Source organism: Camelus ferus, chromosome 18, assembly GCF_009834535.1.
Source record: "Camelus ferus isolate YT-003-E chromosome 18, BCGSAC_Cfer_1.0, whole genome shotgun sequence".
Taxonomy (NCBI): domain Eukaryota; kingdom Metazoa; phylum Chordata; class Mammalia; order Artiodactyla; family Camelidae; genus Camelus; species Camelus ferus.
In genome coordinates, this window is record NC_045713.1 from 111,965 (window position 1) to 131,962 (window position 19,998).

Consider the following 19,998-nt stretch of genomic DNA (forward strand, 5'->3'; position numbering starts at 1 on the left):
GTTTGGGAAAGGAGAATTAGATTAATGCACTCAAAAGTTACAAGCCTCCAGCCATAAAATAAACGTGTTCTACGGAGTGCAAATAGTAACATCAAAAATATAATTAGTACTGCTTTATGTTATATATGAATGTTTTTAAGGGAGAAGACCTTAAGATTTCTAATCACAACCAAAAACCAAATTGTATATCTTTAATATTGTATCTAAATGAGATAATGAATTCTCCCTAAAGTTGCTATGATATTTATTGCATGATATATATAAATCAAATCACTTTCCTGAGCACCTAAACTTACACAATATTTTATGCCAATTATATCTCAATAAAATTGGAAGGAAAAATGGAAAGGTAATGATCATTTTTTCCATGCCATTTCACCTGTTTGTTTTTGCAGCAAGTGACCTTGTGTCATGATGTATTTATCCTAGGTAAATATACTAATAAATAAGTGATTCTAATAAATAATACATAAAGGGACAAATAAAATTAGTGTTTTTCCATGCCTTAAACTTTCTTCATGATAACAGACCACTGCTTCTGTAGGTATCAAAATTTCACTCTGTGTATTCATCTGAGATTAGGGAATGGATACAAATTTAACCCTGGCTGCTTTTCCTATGAGTGATAAAGTTCACTGTCTCTGACTGAGGGTCTCATCTCCCTGACAGCATCTACAAGAAAGGATGGTGCTCCGTTGCTAAAAATCTCAGCATGGTAAAATCTCAGAACTCCTTCATTTCTTAACTGTTTGGCAATGAGAATGCAATACTGACAAAGACTTGATTTTGGATAACAATATGGTGTTTTCTCATGCTTGCATTAGGGGATGTGGGGATAATCCCTGAGATCCAGAACAAACATTCTTTCTCAATTGCTGGGCAAATAAGTGTAAAGGTTCTGCATTATTAGGACTGAGGACTGCTTTCAAAATTATGACTAGGCTGACTGTACTCCAGGTAGTCCAAGGAAACAAAGGTTATTGCAATTTCTAGGTGAACGGGAATAAGTCAGTGGTTTAGTCTGTATAAATTAGTCAAGGGGTGTTCAAAGCCAAAATAAGTTGTGTCAACAATGAGATTTAAAAGAAAAAAAATCTTAGACCTAAGCTTAATTTAAAAAGGAGGCACAGTCCTGTGCTGGGCTCTGGGGACTGGAGAATGTATATACATCATTCCAATTCAAGTGTTCAGTGGCTTTGCCCTAGCATCAACTCGGGATTCAGTGAACAGGTAACAATTAGTTTACTGGGAGAAATATAATCTACCTCTCCTTGATCTTAAGAAATTGTAGGCTCAGTGAAACTCTTAATTCACAGAGATCCTCCCAGATGCAGAAGAATATTTCACTGATGACTCAACTAAGACAAACTTAGTTATTGCTTAACAATCCATCTCCACACACACACACAGTGGTAGACAGATTTGTAGTATTTAGTGTGAAGAATTCAGTGGGCAGAGCTCAGAGAATTGGTTTCAAACCACCTCCCAACTTTTTACTTTTGCCAATAGTCTAGATTTTCACAGGCAGAAAACTACAGATGGACAAACAAACAAAATTCTTCTTTAGGATTTCTAATTTTGAAAGTAAACTGTGCAATTTGACTTATCAGTATAGAACTTTGTTAAGATGATCACGGTAAGACACACTGTCTGTTAAGAGAGCTGGAAACTAGCTGCTGAACCAGCCCAACTGAACCCCAGACTGCTAAAGTAAACAACAACATAGCCACCATCAGGGTTGAGCTGGCAAACTTAAAAGCTTCATGTTTCTGTTGTAGGAGCAAACACTGCTGTCCAGACACATTTCTCCTGCTGCAAGTGAGCTCTTTTCTTCTCTTGGTAAAGGCCACATTGGTGGGATGTGGCTAGAGCTTACCTTGGTCCATTTGCCCATTTTCCAGATAATCAAAGGCTTTCTACACTACTGGTGACCGATTTTCAGGACTGAATATTGCCATTCCAGTCTTATTAGCCAACACTGGCTGCATGATTGTGAGCAGTAGCCTTAGGCTCCCTGACCTTGCCTACAATTTTTCCAACATTTCAGGGAATTTTATGTTCTGAAAACACTTCACGTTTTATTTTAAATTAATGGGAAATAGACAAAGTCTTAAATGAATATTTTATATTTTGTAATATTTGCAAAATTTGGTATTCTTGCATTTGGCCAAATTTTTAATTCTACCACCCTCAACTCCTTCTTGTTCACACATTTTAGATTACAATTTGGTTACTGAATATGACAACCTGAAGTAAAGAGCTACTACCTCTTCGATACATCCTGTGAGAAGGTTAGAATGGGCTCAAGTTATGTGGGGTGTATAAACCTACTTAAATATTTGTAATGGCACTCACACTTCTGGACAGAGCTCTGATTCTAAGAAGAAAATTAATTAGAAGGCAATATAGTTATTGGTATGTGGATGAGAATCAGTTATATTGAGGTGGGACGGTGAGGAAGAGACAGGAAAATATCCAGCAAATGTGAATGGAATGCTTTAGGCTTCTGGAGGCATGAATTAAGAAGAAAATAATACTTTGTCTCCTGTACCTACCTCCACTTACTGTCTTGTGTGACTAGTCCTCGGTCTATGAAAAGAGCTAGTTTGTGGTGAAGAGTAAAGACCATAATGAAATAGTATGAAAACCATGAAATTTTGTTGTTTCAGAAACTAGATTTTGCTTAAAGTCAACATGTATTTTTCATTCACTAAATACTAAAATGCATCCTGTGGCATGTGCTGTGCTTACTGTGCTGGTACCCAAGTTAGACAAGGAAAGGGGGATAGACAGAAAACATCTGGAGGAGGTGGTTTTTGTTCTGAGACTGGGAAAGTCTAACTAGGTTAAATGAGGACATCCTAAGTCCAAGGATGAGCTGGAACAAAAGATGTGAGTTTGGAGTTAACATGATTGACAAGCATTTGCCTGGATGTATCTCCAGATACAGTGAAACATAAAGATATGCCAAGGTAGTCAGATGCCAGATCTATAAAAAAATGACTAAACTATGTTGTGTTTGTGGGATTAGATTTGGAAAGTCATTAATTGCCACCCTGAGGATGTAATCTTATCTTTGGCTGCAACATAAAAGCAACATAAAGTGTTCACAAGAAAATATAGTGTAAACTATTCAGGGGAGGAAATGAAATCACCAATTACAATGCTTTGAGAACAGCACAAAGAAAACCATACATAAAATTACTTCTCAAGTTCTACCACATGCTGAATGTGCCATCTGAGACTACATCATGTGACCTTTATGATTCCAGGGATGACATAATAGAGACCATGTTCCCTGGGCCAGTTCCTGCATTTATCTCCTGTTGCAACCTACTCTAACAACACTTTAATGCTTTCCAGGATGAACCAGAAGCAACTTAGTACTTTTCCCTCTCTAAATATTTTAGCCTTTTCCCAAATTCTACCATTTTCTCTTCTTCCTTACAAGAAAATATTCAAATTTACTCCCATATTGTTCCATCAAATGATCATATCAACCAAATATCTCTTTTTTTTTTAAATGGTAACTTTGTCTCCCATTTTACTCTTAAATGTATTTTAAAAAAATAAGGAAAATACAGGTCACATGTAATTTTATTATTCAAATAGGAAAATAGCAAATATTTGTATCATGTGCCAACATCAATTATTATCTTTGTTATCCTGTGTAATCTGGTAGTCCTCTGGCAGATCAGTTGTAATTAGGATGTCGATCATATCCTGCAGTTGGCTGATGAGTTGGCCATGAAAGAGAGGTAGCTGATGTATCAGCTATCACTGGCACTGGAAACCATGGGTTGCTCTCTGCTTGAAGTTTAGAAAAAGGACCTTCATTGGCCGATATGTTGTGATATCTATTTGGAAAAGTAGAAGGCTCCACCATCAGTCCATGATAATTGCTCTGTTTGGGAGATAAGGTGCTGTACTTAGAATTAGAAGTTTTAGTTGTAATGAAATTCACAACACGACCATTTTCTTCAGTGTAGCTGCTTTGTGAGTCCACATGGAAAGTGGTCAACTGATTTAAAATAGCACGTTGATCCACTGCAATTTGTTCTGGTGGTCTAACTGACATTGAAGATGCAGGAGAAAAATCAACTCTCATCGGGGTACTTGTATCACCAATTATGTGGCTAGTAGAGGGCTTTCTTTTTAGAGGCATGGTTAAATTTGCAGAAGGTAAAAATGCACTTTCTCCTCTAGTGTCAACCACAAAACCAGAATTATGATTATCCACATTACCCCCTTGTTTAAAGTGCTTCTTTTTGAAACCTTGAGCCAATGAAGATACCAGGGAATCATTTTTAATCCCAACTCTTCTTTTTATTTTCACTAAAAGCTGGGGACAGCCTCGTTTAAAATTTGGATTATGATAGAACTGCAGCTACAAACAAAGGGGAAAGATTTTAGTATTAATTTAACCAAAATACAAGACTACAATAAGACTAATCTATAAAATCTCAGATTTCATGCTTACTATACAAAGATAATATCATCAAAATATGAACATTGCTGAATATTTTTTGAAATTCCTTCTTTGGAAAATACACATTTAAAAAGTATAGTCATCAAATTTAAAACGTTAGCATTTGCAGTAATGGTGAAAGCTCCTTTTTAAAAGCAGCTTTAATACCTTTATTTAGATTTCTGATAAGATTGATAGTTGTTAGCAAAGTTTCTCATAATCTTGAATACTTAACAAACTGTCCTCATTTTTTAGAAAAAATAAATTATTTTAGCCTTAGTAGTTTTATACAATTTTCAAAATCTAGCTTTACATTTATATTATCATAGATTGATGTACAAAATAAAATTTTATATATAAATTATAAAGTGGTGACTAAAATTTCTGAATACCTTTCTTAAAACAGAGACTTCTTTTTCTTCTGCCAGAAAGTCAGCTAGAGAAGCAGATCTTTGTAAATTCTGCTGCACTTTACTAAACCCATAAAGGTTAAGCTGTCTAATTAAACTTTTCATACTTCCAGTTTCAAATATTCTGAAAGGGGCCTTTCTTTCCAAAACTTCCTTCTTAAAGATATCTTCATCGATCACTATGGAAGTTCCATTATCATCCCACCGGATGGATTGAAATTGGTCACTCCCAACCATTTTCCAGAGTTTTCTTGGAAATGTCAGAGAACAAAAATCTTTATCTTCATCTGGTTCAGAGACACATTGTGTGTAACATGGTCTTTTTATCAAGAATTCTTCACACAAAGTCTGAAAAGCATTTTCTTCAATCATAGACCTGAAAACCAAGTCCCCAGAGATTGTTTGATCACACAATAGAGATCTACAGGACTTTCCTGAACCATTTGGTCCATCTTTAGGAGACACATCTTGAATTTCTGAAGAAACATGTGCCATCTCAAATAACTTTCTGCTGCTCCTTTTCTAATCTGCCTGATTTTGAGCACTGCAGTTTCAAATGCTGCTTTGGCAGGCCTGCACACATAAGCAGCTAGGCCATCACAGAGGTTCTCAACCTGAGTAGCTGTGACATCACAAAATGACTGGTCTCCTAGCAACCCAAGTGTAACATTCAGCCAGTGTTTACTTCTCATTCATCCAGTTAAAATGAAACCTATAGAATGTTTATTTTTATAGTGTGATTTGCAAATATTATTCCCACAAAATCTTTTTAAAAAAATTAAATTTGGAGTCTATGAAACAAAACCAATCTCCTTCCTTTTGTACACAAATTTACACTAGATTGCTGAACAGAGTATAAGTAATGCGCTAAATAAATAAACTAATTGTAACGTTTTGGAATTTAAATTGAAGTTTGTGTAAAAACTGTACAAAAATGTTATAACTATTTCATTATCATTTGTAATTAAAATGAAACATAATTTGATTTCGATATGGAAGTAGATATTTATCTGTGTGCTTTACACTAAGTAGCTCTATATTCAAAAAATGAGCAGAATACATATCTGTTTATTTGGTATCTTAAAAATAAATGGTAAATATTTATGAAATAAAATTAGATTAAAATATCTATGAAATTTAAGAAATCCCAAGGGGGGAAATTTTTTAAATTATAAATCAGCATTATAAGTAAAACAAATATAATTTAATATTCTAATTTACAATTACAAAAGAGAAAATCTTATTGTATACATACAAATGTTTATTTTAGCCATTGTTTCATTCAGAGGTTTTTCAGTCCCTACAAGGAATTTTCTAGTCATCTTTATAATCCACACTCTTGTGGCTCCTGTTAAGTGTTCCAAAATGGTGTTGATAAATAAACTTATGCACAACATCCTGTGTTCCATAACCAGTGCCTCCATTAAGGGGCAAACAAACAAATAAAGAACTAAGGTTATATATGGTTTGGTGTGGAAAAGACCAGCTAAATACATTTTTGAGAGCAATTTGTTTCTCAGTCCTGAAACAGTTCGCATTTTTACTATAATATGGCATTTTAAGGCAAGTATTTTGTGCTTTAATTGTAAATAATTGCTATGTTCTCTATCAGTAAACTGTAGTAAATCCAGTTCTACCATAAGTTATATCCTTTATTTAGAAATAAATTCCATTATACATAAACCAAATTCAAAATGAGACAAAAAATTTTTAAATAAATAAATGTACACTCAAGCTACAATGTAATTTATTCCTTCAGTATATGTATATTCCATTCTAAATAAATATTAGCAACCTGAAATCAAGGCATATTACAAGTATTATAACTATAGTTAAGTGGGATTTAGTCCTCATTCATTAATTTTTTTAACATATGCAACTCAACAAATGTGATACCATCCCTTAAAAAACAATGAATACAAAAATAATAATCTCAGTAAATGTAGGAAAATTATTGACAGAACTTAACATTTTTATGAAAAAATGCTTAACAACTTCCCTCTAGGTAGAATGAAACTAAACATAATAAAAACCATATAAGAAAAATCCATGACTAACATCAAGCTCAATGTTAACATACAGGAAAGTTTTCCTCTGGACCAGTAATAAGAAAAAGTAGTTCATTCTCACAAGTCCTAAATTACACTATTAGAATTCCTAGACAGAACAACTAGTCAAGAAAATCACATAAAAGGCATCCAACTTGTAAAAAGGCAGTAAAACTTTTACAGATGACATAATTTCACATAGGTATGAACCTCCATAAACTTCTCAAGTGACTGTTAGAAATACTGAACAAACGTATTAAACTTGCGGAATAGAAAATCAATATACATAAATCAGTTGCACTTTTATATACTAACAACACATTATCAGAAAGACAAATTAGGAAAACAATTGTGTGTACAATTATATCAAAAAGAATAAAATAGGAATAAATTTAATAAGTGAAATAAAAGAGCTAAACATAAATCTATTAGTAACAGGTGCAGGAAATATAAGGAAACAATATAAATAGAAAGATATTCTGTGCTCATGGATTGTATGCAATATGAGGAAATATCCTTATCTATTTTTTACATTATCAATCTTCCCAGCACTGCTTATTGAGGAGAATGCCTTTTCATCATTTTATACTCTTGCTTCATTTTCCATGGGTTAATTGATCATAGTTGTTAGGGATTATATCTGCTTACTCTTTTTTCTTCTATTCATTGGTGTCTGTTTTTGAATCAGTATCATGTTGTTTTAATTACTAAAGCATTGTTGTACTGTTTAAGATCAGAGAACCTTACACTATGACTTAATAATTTTTTCAAAATTATATTGGAAACATGATCTTTGTGGCTACATATAAATTTTGAAATTATTTGTCCTATTTAAATGAAAATTCTCATGGTTATTTTGATATGAATCACACTAAATTTAGATTGTTTTGTGTAGTATGGTTGTTTTAAACTTATTGTTTCACATCATTAACGTAAGAGATCTTTTCACTTCTTTGGATCAGTTTTAATTTCACTCATCACAGTTTTCTTTTTTTTTATGTATAAGTTTTCACCTTATTTGTTAACTTCATTTCTAGGTATTCTTTACATATATACATAATTATATACATAATATTTTATACATGTTTCCAACACAAATACAGCAGTCAGAAGGCAGTGACAAGACATATTCAAAGTACTGAATGAAAGGAAGTTGTAATTTAAGATAGTTTATCAAGCAAGGCTATCCCTTGGTATAGAAGGAGAGATAAATAACTTCCACACAAGCAAATACTAAAAGAAAATAGCAACAGAAAGAAAATAATGAAAGATCTACTCTAAATACAAAGGAAGAAGGATCCTATATAAAGGAGAAAGGCATATTTAGAAAGGCAGTAGCTAAAATGTCTTACAACAGAATAAACATGACTTTGTAAAACACGACATCAAAAATTTTAAGTTCAGAGGGGGAAACAGGACAATACAGTGTATTTTCTTCTACTTTCTCTACTCTGTACAATGGGTTAGAGTTTGTATTACTATCAGTTAAAATAAACAGAAATAGTAATGGGTCCATATACATACAAAAATGGTAACCATAATTCAAAAGCTTACAATGAACTCACAAAGCCAAAAAGAAACCAAGATAATAAAAGAAAATTATGAAGCAACAAAAAGAAAAGAAATGAACAAAAAGGAAATGCCAAATCAACTGGAAAATGAAGTTCAAAATAGAAATAAACAACTGTATATCAATAATTATCACAAATGTTAATAGAATAAGTGCTTCAATCAAAAGATTTATATTGTTAGATGGGATAATATAACAAGACCCTACATTATGAAGCATAAAATAGACCCACTTTAGGGAGAGGAACACACATCAATTGAAAGTAAGAGGATGGAAAAATATATTCCATGCAAATGGACATGACAAGGAAGCAGGACTACCAGTACTGATTTCACACAAAATAGACTTTAAAATAAAGGCCATAGAGGAAGAAAAACAAGGACATGCTATAATTATTAAGTGATCAATACAAAATTAGGGTATCATACTCTTTAAGATATATGCACTCAATATTGGAGCATCTAAATACATAAATCAAATATTAATAGATAAACAGGGAGAAACTGATAGGAAAACAATCATAGTATGTGACTATAACACCCCATTAACATCATTGGAGTTGTCTTTCTGACAGAAAATTAATAACGGAACAAAACACTAAAAGACAAAATAAAATATTAGGACTTGGTTGATATTTTCAAAATGCTACATCTCCCCTAAACAGAATATAAATTCTTTTCCACTGCACATGGAACATTTTCTAGGAAACACTATGTACTCAGGCACAGAAGAAGCATCAACAAATTTAAGAAGATAAAATTTATTTGAAGCATCATTTCTGAATATAATACCATGAAACTAGAAATCAATCACAGAAAAACCAGGGAGAAAAAAATGGCACCATGTAGATTAAACAACATGATACTAAAACAAGTAGGGGGGTGATGAAGTTAAAGAAGAAATTAAAAAGTATCTTGAGAAACATGACAAAAACACTACACAATGTCTGTGGAATGCAAATAAAGCAGTTAAGAGGTAACTTCATAGTGACAAGTCACTCCTCAAAGTACAAGATCAATTTCAAATAAATAATCTAACATTGAATGTAAAATAATCATGAAAAGAAGAGCAAACAAAAAAAACTCAGCAAAAAGAGGGAAATAATAATGATCAAGGATGAAAGAATTCATATAGAGATTAAAAAAAATTCAAACCCTTTTTTGAAATTGTTAACAAAATTCACAAATCTCTAGACAGGATCACAAACAAGAAAAGAGGGAGAACACAAGAAATATATGAAGTGAAAATGGAGAAACTACAAAGAGTACAACAAATTTGCAAATTATCATAAGGGAATACCATGAACAACTGTATGGAAACAAACTTGATAACCTAGAAAAAATGGAGAAATTTCTGCAAACATTCAGCCCACCAATATTGCATCATGAAGAAATTGACCATTTGAACAGACAGATCACCAGAAAAGGAATAGAATTATCAATAAAATATAAAAATTCCTGCAAACAAATATTCAGAACCAAATGGATTCACTGGGGAATCTGACCAAACCTACAAAGAAAAATCCATACCAGTCTTCCTCAAACTCTTCCAAAAGTTTGATATGGAGAGAATACTCCCAAACTCACACAATAAGGACAATATCAACCTGATACAAAAACCAGAAAAAGACACTACCCTAAAAGTAAATTATAGGCCAATATCATTGATAATCATAGATGTAAAAGTACTTAAGAAATTGTTAACAAACAGAATCCAACAGCTTGTTAAAAAAGATCATACACCATGATTAAGTTAGGTTCATCCCAGGAACACAAGGATGTTTTAACACATTGAACTCTTCAATCAGTTGTGATAAACCATATCAACAAAACAGAGGACAAAAACCACATGATCATCTCAGTAGATGCAGAAAAAGCATTTGATAAAATTCAACACCTATTTGCAATGAAAATTCTTATCCCAGTGTGCATAGAGGGACCAAATCTCAACGTAATGAAAGCTATTTGTGACAAACATATAGCCAGCAAATTACTCAGGGGTGAAAAATTGAAGCACTACCCACAAAAATCTGAACAAGACAAGGTTGCCCATTTTCACAATTTCTATTCAATATAGTCTTGGAAGTCCTAGCCAAAATGATCAGGCAAGAAAAAGAAATAAAAGGATTCAGACTGGAAAAGAAGAGGTAAAATTGTCACAGTATGCAGACATGACACTATACATAGTAAACTGTAAAAGCCTCACAGAAAAATACTTAGGCTAATAACGGAACTGGGCAATGTAGCCAGAATAATGAACAAAAATCAATTACATTTCTTTACACTACCAGTGGATCAACAGGAAAACAAAGCATAGTAACAACCTCTTTTATAAATGCACCCAAAGTATAAAGTGCTTAGGAATAAATCTGACCAAGGTTGTGAATGACTTATACATGGAAAACTAGAAAAATTTGAGGAAATTTAAAAAGATTTGAAGAATTGAAAAGATACACAATGGTCTTGTAAAGGAAGAGACAATATTGTTAAAATGCCCATAATGCCCAAGGCAATCCACAGAATTAATGCAAGTTCCTATCAAATTATGCAAAACATTTCTTTTTAGGACTGGAACAAATGATCCTAAGATTTATATACAATCAGAAAAGATTCATAGTTTCCGAAGCAATATTGAAGAAAAAGAAAGAGGCTGGAAGAATAACCAGCCTGGTCTCCATACTCTATTTCAGATCTAGAAGATACACAAAATGACATGATATTGGAACAGAAACATGCATGTGGACCAATAGAACAGAATAGAGAGCCTAGGAATAAATCTACAGGCCTATGCTCAAATAACCTTTGACAAAGTAGCCAAGAATATGACACAGAAAAGACCATCTCTTCACCAACTCATAGAAAAAACTGGATAGCAGCATGCAGGGCAATGAAATTAGAACAATCCTTCACTCCATACACAAGAATAAACTCAAAATGGCTTGAAGACTTAAATGTAAGGCAAGACACAGTAAATCTCCTAGAAGAAAACTTAGGCAAAGCACTCTGAGATAAATCTCAAGAATGAACTCCTAGAACAGCTTACCCAGGTAATGGATATAAGAAAAAAATTAATAAATGTGACCTAATTAAACTTATCAGCTTTTGCACAGCAAAGGGAGCCATAAATCAAAGCAAAATGACAAAATACAGGATGAAAGAAAGTATTTAGAAGTGATGCAACTGGCAAATGCTTAATTTCCAAAATATTAACAGTCCATACAACTTAATGATAATAAAAAAAAGAAAAACAATCTGAAAACGGGCAGAAACCTTAAACAAGCAATTCTCCAATAAAGACATACAAATGCCAAAGAGATATATGAAAAAAAAATGCTCACTATCATTAATTATCAGAGAAATGCAAATCAAAACTGTATTGTAGTATCAACTCACAATAGTCAGAAAGCCCATCATTCAAAAGTCCACAAACAATAAATGCTGGGGAAGCTGTGGAGAAAGGGAACCTTCCTTAGCTGTTGGAAATAATGTAATTTGGTGCAGTCATTGTGTAAAACAGGATGGGGATTCCTCAAAAGACTGAAAATAGACTTAACATAAAATCCAGCAATCCCACTACTGGGTATATATCAAAGAGAACCTTAATTTAAAAAGACACCTGCAACCCAATATTCATAGAAGTGCTATATACAACACCCACGACATGGAAGCAAACTAATTGTCCATCAACAGATGAAAAGATACAGGAGTTGTGGCATATTTACACAACGGAATTATATTCTGCCATAAAAAATGATAAAACAATGACATTTACAGTAAAATAGGTGTCCCCAAAAAGTATCATTCTAATTGAAGTAAGCCAGAAAGTGAAAGAAAAATAACACATGACATGACATATATGGAACCTTAAAAAAAAAAAAGTTGGATGAGGGCACTATGATTTCATGTATAAAACTGAAACACACTCACAGATCTACTAAATATTCTTATGGTTCCTGCGGAAATGGGCTGAGAGAGGATATATTTGGGAGCTGTAGGTTTATACATGTTATCCACTATATATAAAAATAGATATTTTCAAAAGATCATTTGTAAGACACAGGGCTGTATGTTAAATACCGTGAAGTAAACTTCAATAGGAACACAAGTATATGCATGAAATGGGACACTGTGCTATACACCACAGGTTGTCACATTTTAAATGGCAAAACTTCAATGATAAATAAATGAATAATTAAGTAAATAAAAAATATAGACAAATAAATAAATAAATAAATACATACATAATATTTAATAAGAAAAGAAATACAAAGATTCACACTACTTAACTTTACACCTCAAGAATCTAGGAGATAAAAGAAAGGATAAGGAAGAAAATTGAATGAATCAGAGTAAGGCAAATAACCACAGAAACAATGGAAATGATAAAAAAACAAAGAAACCTAAATGTGATTCATTTAAACATAAATTGGACAAAAGTTTAGTTTTGCTAAGAAATAAAAGAATCAAATAAAATTAGAAATAAAAGAGAAGATATTACCAGTGATGTTACACAGATAAATAGGATCATAAAAAATTACCACTAGCCAAAAGTTTGAATGACCTAGAACAAAAGACAAATTCCCAGAAACATGTGTCTTCCAATACTGAATCAAGAAATATTAGAAAGTTAAATACAGCAAAATTGTGTATGAGTAAATCAGTAATCCAAATCTCCCAAAACAGAAATTATTTACAAGATGATTTTACTAGTGAATTCTGTCATACATTTGAAGACATTTTTTCACCAGTTCTTCCCCAAACCTTCCAAGAATTTGAAGGGGTGAAAGATTCCAAACTGGTTTTATGATGCCAGTTTTATTTGCAAAACAAAGATAGAAAGGACATTATATGCAAAGTATAGAACAATATCCCTGATGAAAGTATGTGCCAAAATTCTCAAAAAAAAAAAAAAAACAAGCAAAATGAGTTCAACAACACATTTAACGTATCATACATTATGAGTAAATGGATTTATCCCTGGTTTTAAGGATACTTCAAAATATTCAAATCAATAAAGGTGACATGCCACACTAATAGAATGAGAAATAAAAATCACATAATCATCTCAATAGGTGCAGAAAGATACTTCTATATAACACAACATCATTTATTGATTCTCCCAACAAATTAAATTAACCCTGTCAGTGGCATGATACCATATACACACACTGTGTGGAGAAAAGTGAAGCAGTTCTCTCTTTATTGATTCTTAGAAAAAGGGTTTATATATCACATGCACAATGACACACATATCATCTAAGTTATAAAAATGTTAATAATCTTTAGCTATTTATGTACCCATGCTCCTGCAGTAAACACAAGATGTTAAATGATCAAGGGTTGTTTTAAAGTTCATCATGTAACTTCATTAAATAGGCCATCTCTTATCCAGCCAGCTGTGCCTGTCTTAGGTTGTCCTCCTCTGAGGATCTTACCCAACATTGGCTATCCAGCCATCCATACAGGATACATTGAGTAGGCCATTTCTAATCCAGCCTGGATATGTGACATTCCCAACAGCTTGTTTATGAGTTCAGCCTATGGGTTTTACTCTAGAGCCTTCAGACAGGGGCCTACAAACCTAACATCCCTTGACAGAAAAGTGGATGAAGAAAATTTGATATATATATACAATGGAATCAATAATTTACAATCCTATCAACAGTGCCCACGGTGTTCCTTTTTCTCCACCAACATCTGTTTCTTTTCTTTTTGATATGAGCCTTCTGACAAGTGTGAGGTCTTATCACATTTTTGGTTTATTACTTTCCTAATAATTTATAACTCAGAATATATTTTTATATATCATTTAGCCAACTGTATATTTTTTATGGAAAATTGAGTCACAGCTATCTATTCAGTTCCTATGGACTTTTTTAAATTGGATTGTTTGGTATTTTTTGTTGTTGCCCTGGGGTATGAGTTTGCCATATATTTTGGATATTAACACTTGATTGGAAAATATCAATTGCAAATATATTCTCCCATTGTGTTGGTTGACTTCATTTTATTGATCATTTCCTCTGCAGTGTAAATCTGTTTAGAGTGATACAATCATGTTTCTTTAGTTTTGCTTCTGTAACCCTTGACAGAGGAGAGATATGTTGAATCAAATTAAGTCCAATGTCAGAGTGTACTTCTTATATTTTACTCTAGGATTCTTTATCTTCGGGTTTTATATGTTTTATATGCCCAGGAGTGGGATTGCTGGGTCAAAGGATAGGTCTATTTTATTTTTTAAAAGTACTCCCATACTGTTTCCAATGTGGTTGCACCAATTTTCATTCCAAAGGACAGCATAGGAGAGTTCCTTTTTTTCCACAACCTTCCCAGCCTTTATTATTTGTAGACATTTTGAAGACAGCCCTTATCATTTGTGTGAGGTAAAATATTATTTTATTTTTATCTTGTCTTGGTATAATGATTAGCAATGTGAGCATGTTTTTATGATCCTGTTTGTCGTCTGTGTGTTTTCTTTAGAGAATTGTCTTCTGCACATTGTCAGGCTGAGTTGTTTGTAAATTTTTTAAATGGAGTTGTATGAACGATTTGTGTATTTTAGAAATTAGCCTCTTTTTGAATTCATTGTTTCCAAATATTATCTCCCATTTGGAAGTTTATCTTTTCATTTTGTTTATTTTGCTGTGTAGACACTTGTAAGTTTAATTAGGACCTATTTGTTTATTTTGCTTTCATAGTTTTTGTTTTTGGAGAGTGATATAAGAAAATTTTGCTTCAACTTATGTCTTGTTTTGCCTATGTTACCTTCTAGATGTTTTATTGTGTCATGTATTAGATTCAGATCTTTAAAACATTTTGAGTTTATTTTTGTAATGTGTGAGGCAGTGTTCTAATTTCATTGATTTCCATGTAGCTGTGTAGCTTTCTCAACATCACTTGCTGAAGACTGTCTTTTAGGCATTGTATATTTTTGTTTCCTTTGTCATAGGTTAATTGACCATAGGTGTGCTGTTTTATTTCTGCCTCTGTGTTCTGTTCCAGTGATATTGATGTTTCTTTTTTTTCCAGTATTGTGCTGTTTTGATTACTGTATTTTGGTTATATAGTCTGAGATCTGGGACGGTTATGCCTCCAACTTTCTTCTTTTTCCTCAATGTTTCTTTTGCAGTTGTGGTTATTTTGCAGTTCCATGTAAATCTTAGGACTGTTTTTAATTGTGGAAAATGTCATGTATTTATATCTGAATCAATTTATATCTGAAGACATAATTTATCGTATGTATATTTTAACAATATTAATTCTTCTAAAGTAAGACCTTGGGATTTCTTTCCTTTTCTTTGCATCATCTTCAAATTTTTTATCAGAATCTTCTAGATTTTATTAAATTGGTTTATTCATAGGTTTTTCTTTTTTTGATATGATTTTTTATGGATTTTTTAAAATTATGGTATATTTCATAGTTAATATAAAGAAATGTGAAAGTTTTTGCATATTAATCGTCAATCATGCTACTTTGATAAATGTGTTTATTAGCTTTAGTTTTTTTGTGTGGAGAAACTTTAGGGTTCTCCATATAGATTATCATGTCATCTAAAATAATAAGTTTTACTTCTTTCAATCCAACTTGAATTACTTTTTTTCTTGTCCGATTGCTGTTGCTAGAACTTCCCGTACTGTGTTTAATAGAAATGGTGAGATTGGGCATTCTTGTCTTATTCCTTAATTTGGCTTTCAATTTTTCACCTTTGCATATTATGTTGTCTGTGGGTCTGTAATAAATGGCTTTAGATATGTTGAGATATGTTTCCTGTATCTTACTTTGGTAAGAGCTTTCTATTGTTGTTGCTGTTGTTGTTGTTGTGGTTGTTGTTGTTGTTGTTGTTCTTTTAATGAATAAATGTTGAATTTTGTTAAATGCTTTTTATGGGTTTATTGGGATGACAACGTTTTTTCCCTTTTTCTTTGGTTAATGTGTTGTATCAAATTGATTGATTTGTGTATGTTGAACCTCCCTTGTGACACTGCAATGAATCCAATTTGATCATGGTGTATGATTCATTTTATCTATTGCTGGATGTAGATTGCTAAAAATATTTTGTAGAATTTTTGCCATCTATATCAATCAAATATAATGGCTTGAAGTTCTCTTTCCCGTACTTTTTTTTTATCTTTGCTATGAGGGTGATGAAAGCCTTCATAGAATTAATTTGGGAGTTTCCCTCATCTTCACTATTTTGGAGCAGTTTTAAGAGTGTAAGTTCTGCTTTGTATTTTTGTACTCTTCTCCATGCGAGCTGTTTAAATCTGCACTTGTATTTAACGATTTTTTAAATACAAATTGTATATTTCTTCTACTAATCAGTTTCTTCAAATTAATTGTTTCTCTTTATCTCTGTCTCTTTCTAGACATGTGTCTATTTCTTCTAAGTTGTCCAGATTATTGGCATGAAAGTGTTGAAAAATGACCCCTTTTTTGTATATGTGAGGTAAGAATTGTTGTTTCTCTTCTTTTATTTCTTACTTTATTGCTTTGGAGCGTCTCTCTTCTCTTCATGATGCACTTGGCAAGAGTTATTTTGATTTTTCTTATCTTAAAAAGAAAACAAAATCCAAAAACCATGGTTTTACTAGTGTTTGTCATAGTTTTTTTTCTCTCTAATTTATATTTATTCCTGTAATATATAGGATAGTGTTTTTCTTTTTTTAAACTTTTTTATTGATTTACAATCATTTTACAAAGTTGTCTCAAATTCCAGTGTAGAGAAAAATTTATCAGTTCCAATGAAAATATATATCTTTGTTGTCACATTTTTTCCTCTGTGAGCTGCCATAAGAACTTTTATATATTTACCTGCACTATAAAGTAAAATCTTGTTTATCTATTCTACAATTATAGCATCCCAGTCTATCTCTTCCCAACCCCTGCAACCTTCACAACCAAAATTTTGTATTCTATATCTGCGAGTCTATTTCTGTATTTTACTTATGCTTGTTTTTTTAATTTAATTTTGTTTTTAGATTTCACAAATGAGCAATCTCATATGGTATTTTTCTTTCTCTTTCTGGCTTACTTCACTTAGAAAAACAATCTCCAGGGTCATCAATGTCGCTGAAGATGGCATTATGTTGTCGAATTTTATGGCTGAGTAGTATTCAATTGTAAAAGTATACTCCCTCTTTTTTATCCAGTCATCTGTCAATGGACATTTAGGCTGTTTCCTTGTCTTGGCTATTCTAAATAGTGCAGGCTATGAACATTGGCATGCAGGTTTCATCCTGAAGTAGGGTTTCTTCTGGATTTATGACCAGGAGTGGGATTCCTGGGTCATATGATAAGTCTATTCCTAGGCTTTTGATGAATCTCCATCCTGTTTTCTACAGTGGCTGCACGAAGCTGCATTCCCACCAGCAGTGTAGGACGGTTCCCTATACACCACAGCCTCTCCAGCATTTGTCATTTGTGGATTTTTGAATGACGGCCATTCTGACTGTTGTGAGGTGTTACCTCATTGTAGTTTTGATTTGCATTTCTCTGATAATCAGTGATATTGAGCATTTTTTGATGTGCCTATTGATCATCTGTATTTCTTCATTGGAGAATTGCTTGGTTAGGTCTTCTGTCCATTTTTGGATTGGGTTGTTTGTATTTTCTTATTCAGCTGGATGAGTGCTTGTATCTGTAGATCAAGCCTTTGTTGGTGTCATTTGAAACTTTTTTTTTCCCTTCCGTATGTTGTCATTTATTTTTACTTCTGGATTGCTTACTGTGTAGAGACCTGCAAGTTTCATTAGGTATCATTTGTTTCTTCTTGCTTTTATTTCTTCTATGAGAAAATTTTTGAGATATATGTCACATAATATTATGCCTATATTTTCCTCCAGAAGGTTTATTGTATCTTGTCTTACGTTTAATTCTTTGATCCATTCTGAGTTTATTTTTGTGCCTGGTGTAAGGAAGAGTTCTAGCTTCATTGATTTACATGCTGCTGTCCAGCTTTCACAACACCATTTGCTGAAGAGACTGTCTCTATTCCATTGTATATTCTTGCCTCCTTTGTTGAAGATTAATTGCCCAAAAGTTTGTGGGTTCATTTCTGGGTTCTCTATTCTGTTCCATTGGCCTGTATGTCTGTTTTTGTACCAATAAAGTGCTGTCATGTTGACTGTAGCTCTATAGTATTATCTGAATTGGTAGCATAAAGAAATATCACTGATTTTTGAACCTGAATCTTGTAACCTGCTACCTTGCTGAATTCTGTGATCAGCTGTAGTAGTTTTTGTGTGGATCTTGTACAGTTTTCTATATATAGTAACATGTCATCTGCGTATAGTGGGACTTTTAACTTTTCCTTTCCAATTTGGATCCCTTTTCCTTCTCTTTCTTGTTTGATTGCTGTGGCTAGGACTTCCAAGACTATGTTGAATAGGAGTGGTGAAATTGTGCAACAATTGTCTTCTCTCAGATTTTAGTGGGAAGATTTTCACTTTGTCAACGTTGAGTGCAATGCTGGCTGTAGGTTTGTTATATATAGCTTTTATGATGTTGAGATATGTTCCCTCTATGCCCACTTTGGTGAGCGTTTTTATCTTACATGGGTGCTGAATTTTATCAAATGCTTTTCCTGCATCTATTGATATGATCATGTGGTTTTGGCCCTTTTTCTTCTTGATGTGATATATTACATTGATTGATTTGCATATGTTGAACCACCCCTGTGTCCCTTGGATGAACCCCATTTGTTTATGATGTATAATCTTCTATATGTGTTGTTGGATTCTATTTGCTACTATTTTGGTGAGGATTTTGGCAGCAAGCTTATCACTGATATTGGCCTATATTTCTCTTTTCTGATATTGTCTTTGCCTGTTTGTGGTTTCAGGGTGATTGTGGCTTCATAGAATGACTTTCGGAGTATTCCCTTTTTTTCAATCTTCTGGAAGAATTTGAGAAGGACTGGTATGAGTTCTTCTTTGTATGTTTGGTAGAATTCAGCATTGAAACCATCCTGTCCTGGACTGTTATTTGTAGGGAGGTTTTATATTTCTATAATGATTTCATTTCTACTGATCTGTTTGTTCAAGGTGTCAGTTTCTTCTTGAATCAGTCTTGGTGGACAGTATGTTTTCAGAAACTTGTCCATTTTCTCTAGGTTATCCAGTTTGGTTCCATGGTGTTTTTCCTAATATTCTCATATGGTATTTTTTCTTTCTATTTTATTTGTTGTAATTTCTTAATTTTCCTTTCTTATTTTGCTACTTTGTGCTCTCTCTCATTTCTTCTTTTTGAGTTTGGCCAGAAGTTTGTCGATTTTTCTTACTTTCCATAAAACCAACTTTTGGATTGGTTGATTGTTTTCCTATGCTCTTTGTAAACTCCATTTTATTTATTTCCTCCACAATATTTATAATTTCCTTCCTGCTGCTGCCTTTTGGGGTTTTTTGTTCTTCCTTTTCAAGTTCATTCAGCTGGTGGTTTAAATTGTTTATCTGTGATTTATCTGTATTGAGGAAGAAGAGTATTGTTATAAACTCCCCTCTTTGC

At 32.7% G+C, this 19,998-nt stretch overlaps 1 protein-coding gene across 1 annotated transcript; it reads right to left on the reverse strand.

Annotated features, from left to right (window-relative positions):
* Nucleotides 1-3,694: 3,694 nt before the first annotated feature.
* On the reverse strand, nucleotides 3,695-5,427 carry LOC116657404 (heat shock transcription factor, Y-linked-like). The gene is made up of 2 exons (XM_032459452.1): nucleotides 4,861-5,427; nucleotides 3,695-4,387 (listed from the first exon to the last, which is right to left on the reverse strand). The coding sequence occupies exons 1-2, from the start codon at nucleotides 5,371-5,373 to the stop codon at nucleotides 3,695-3,697; spliced, it is 1,206 nt and encodes a 401-aa protein (XP_032315343.1). The 5' UTR covers nucleotides 5,374-5,427.
* Nucleotides 5,428-19,998: the final 14,571 nt, after the last annotated feature.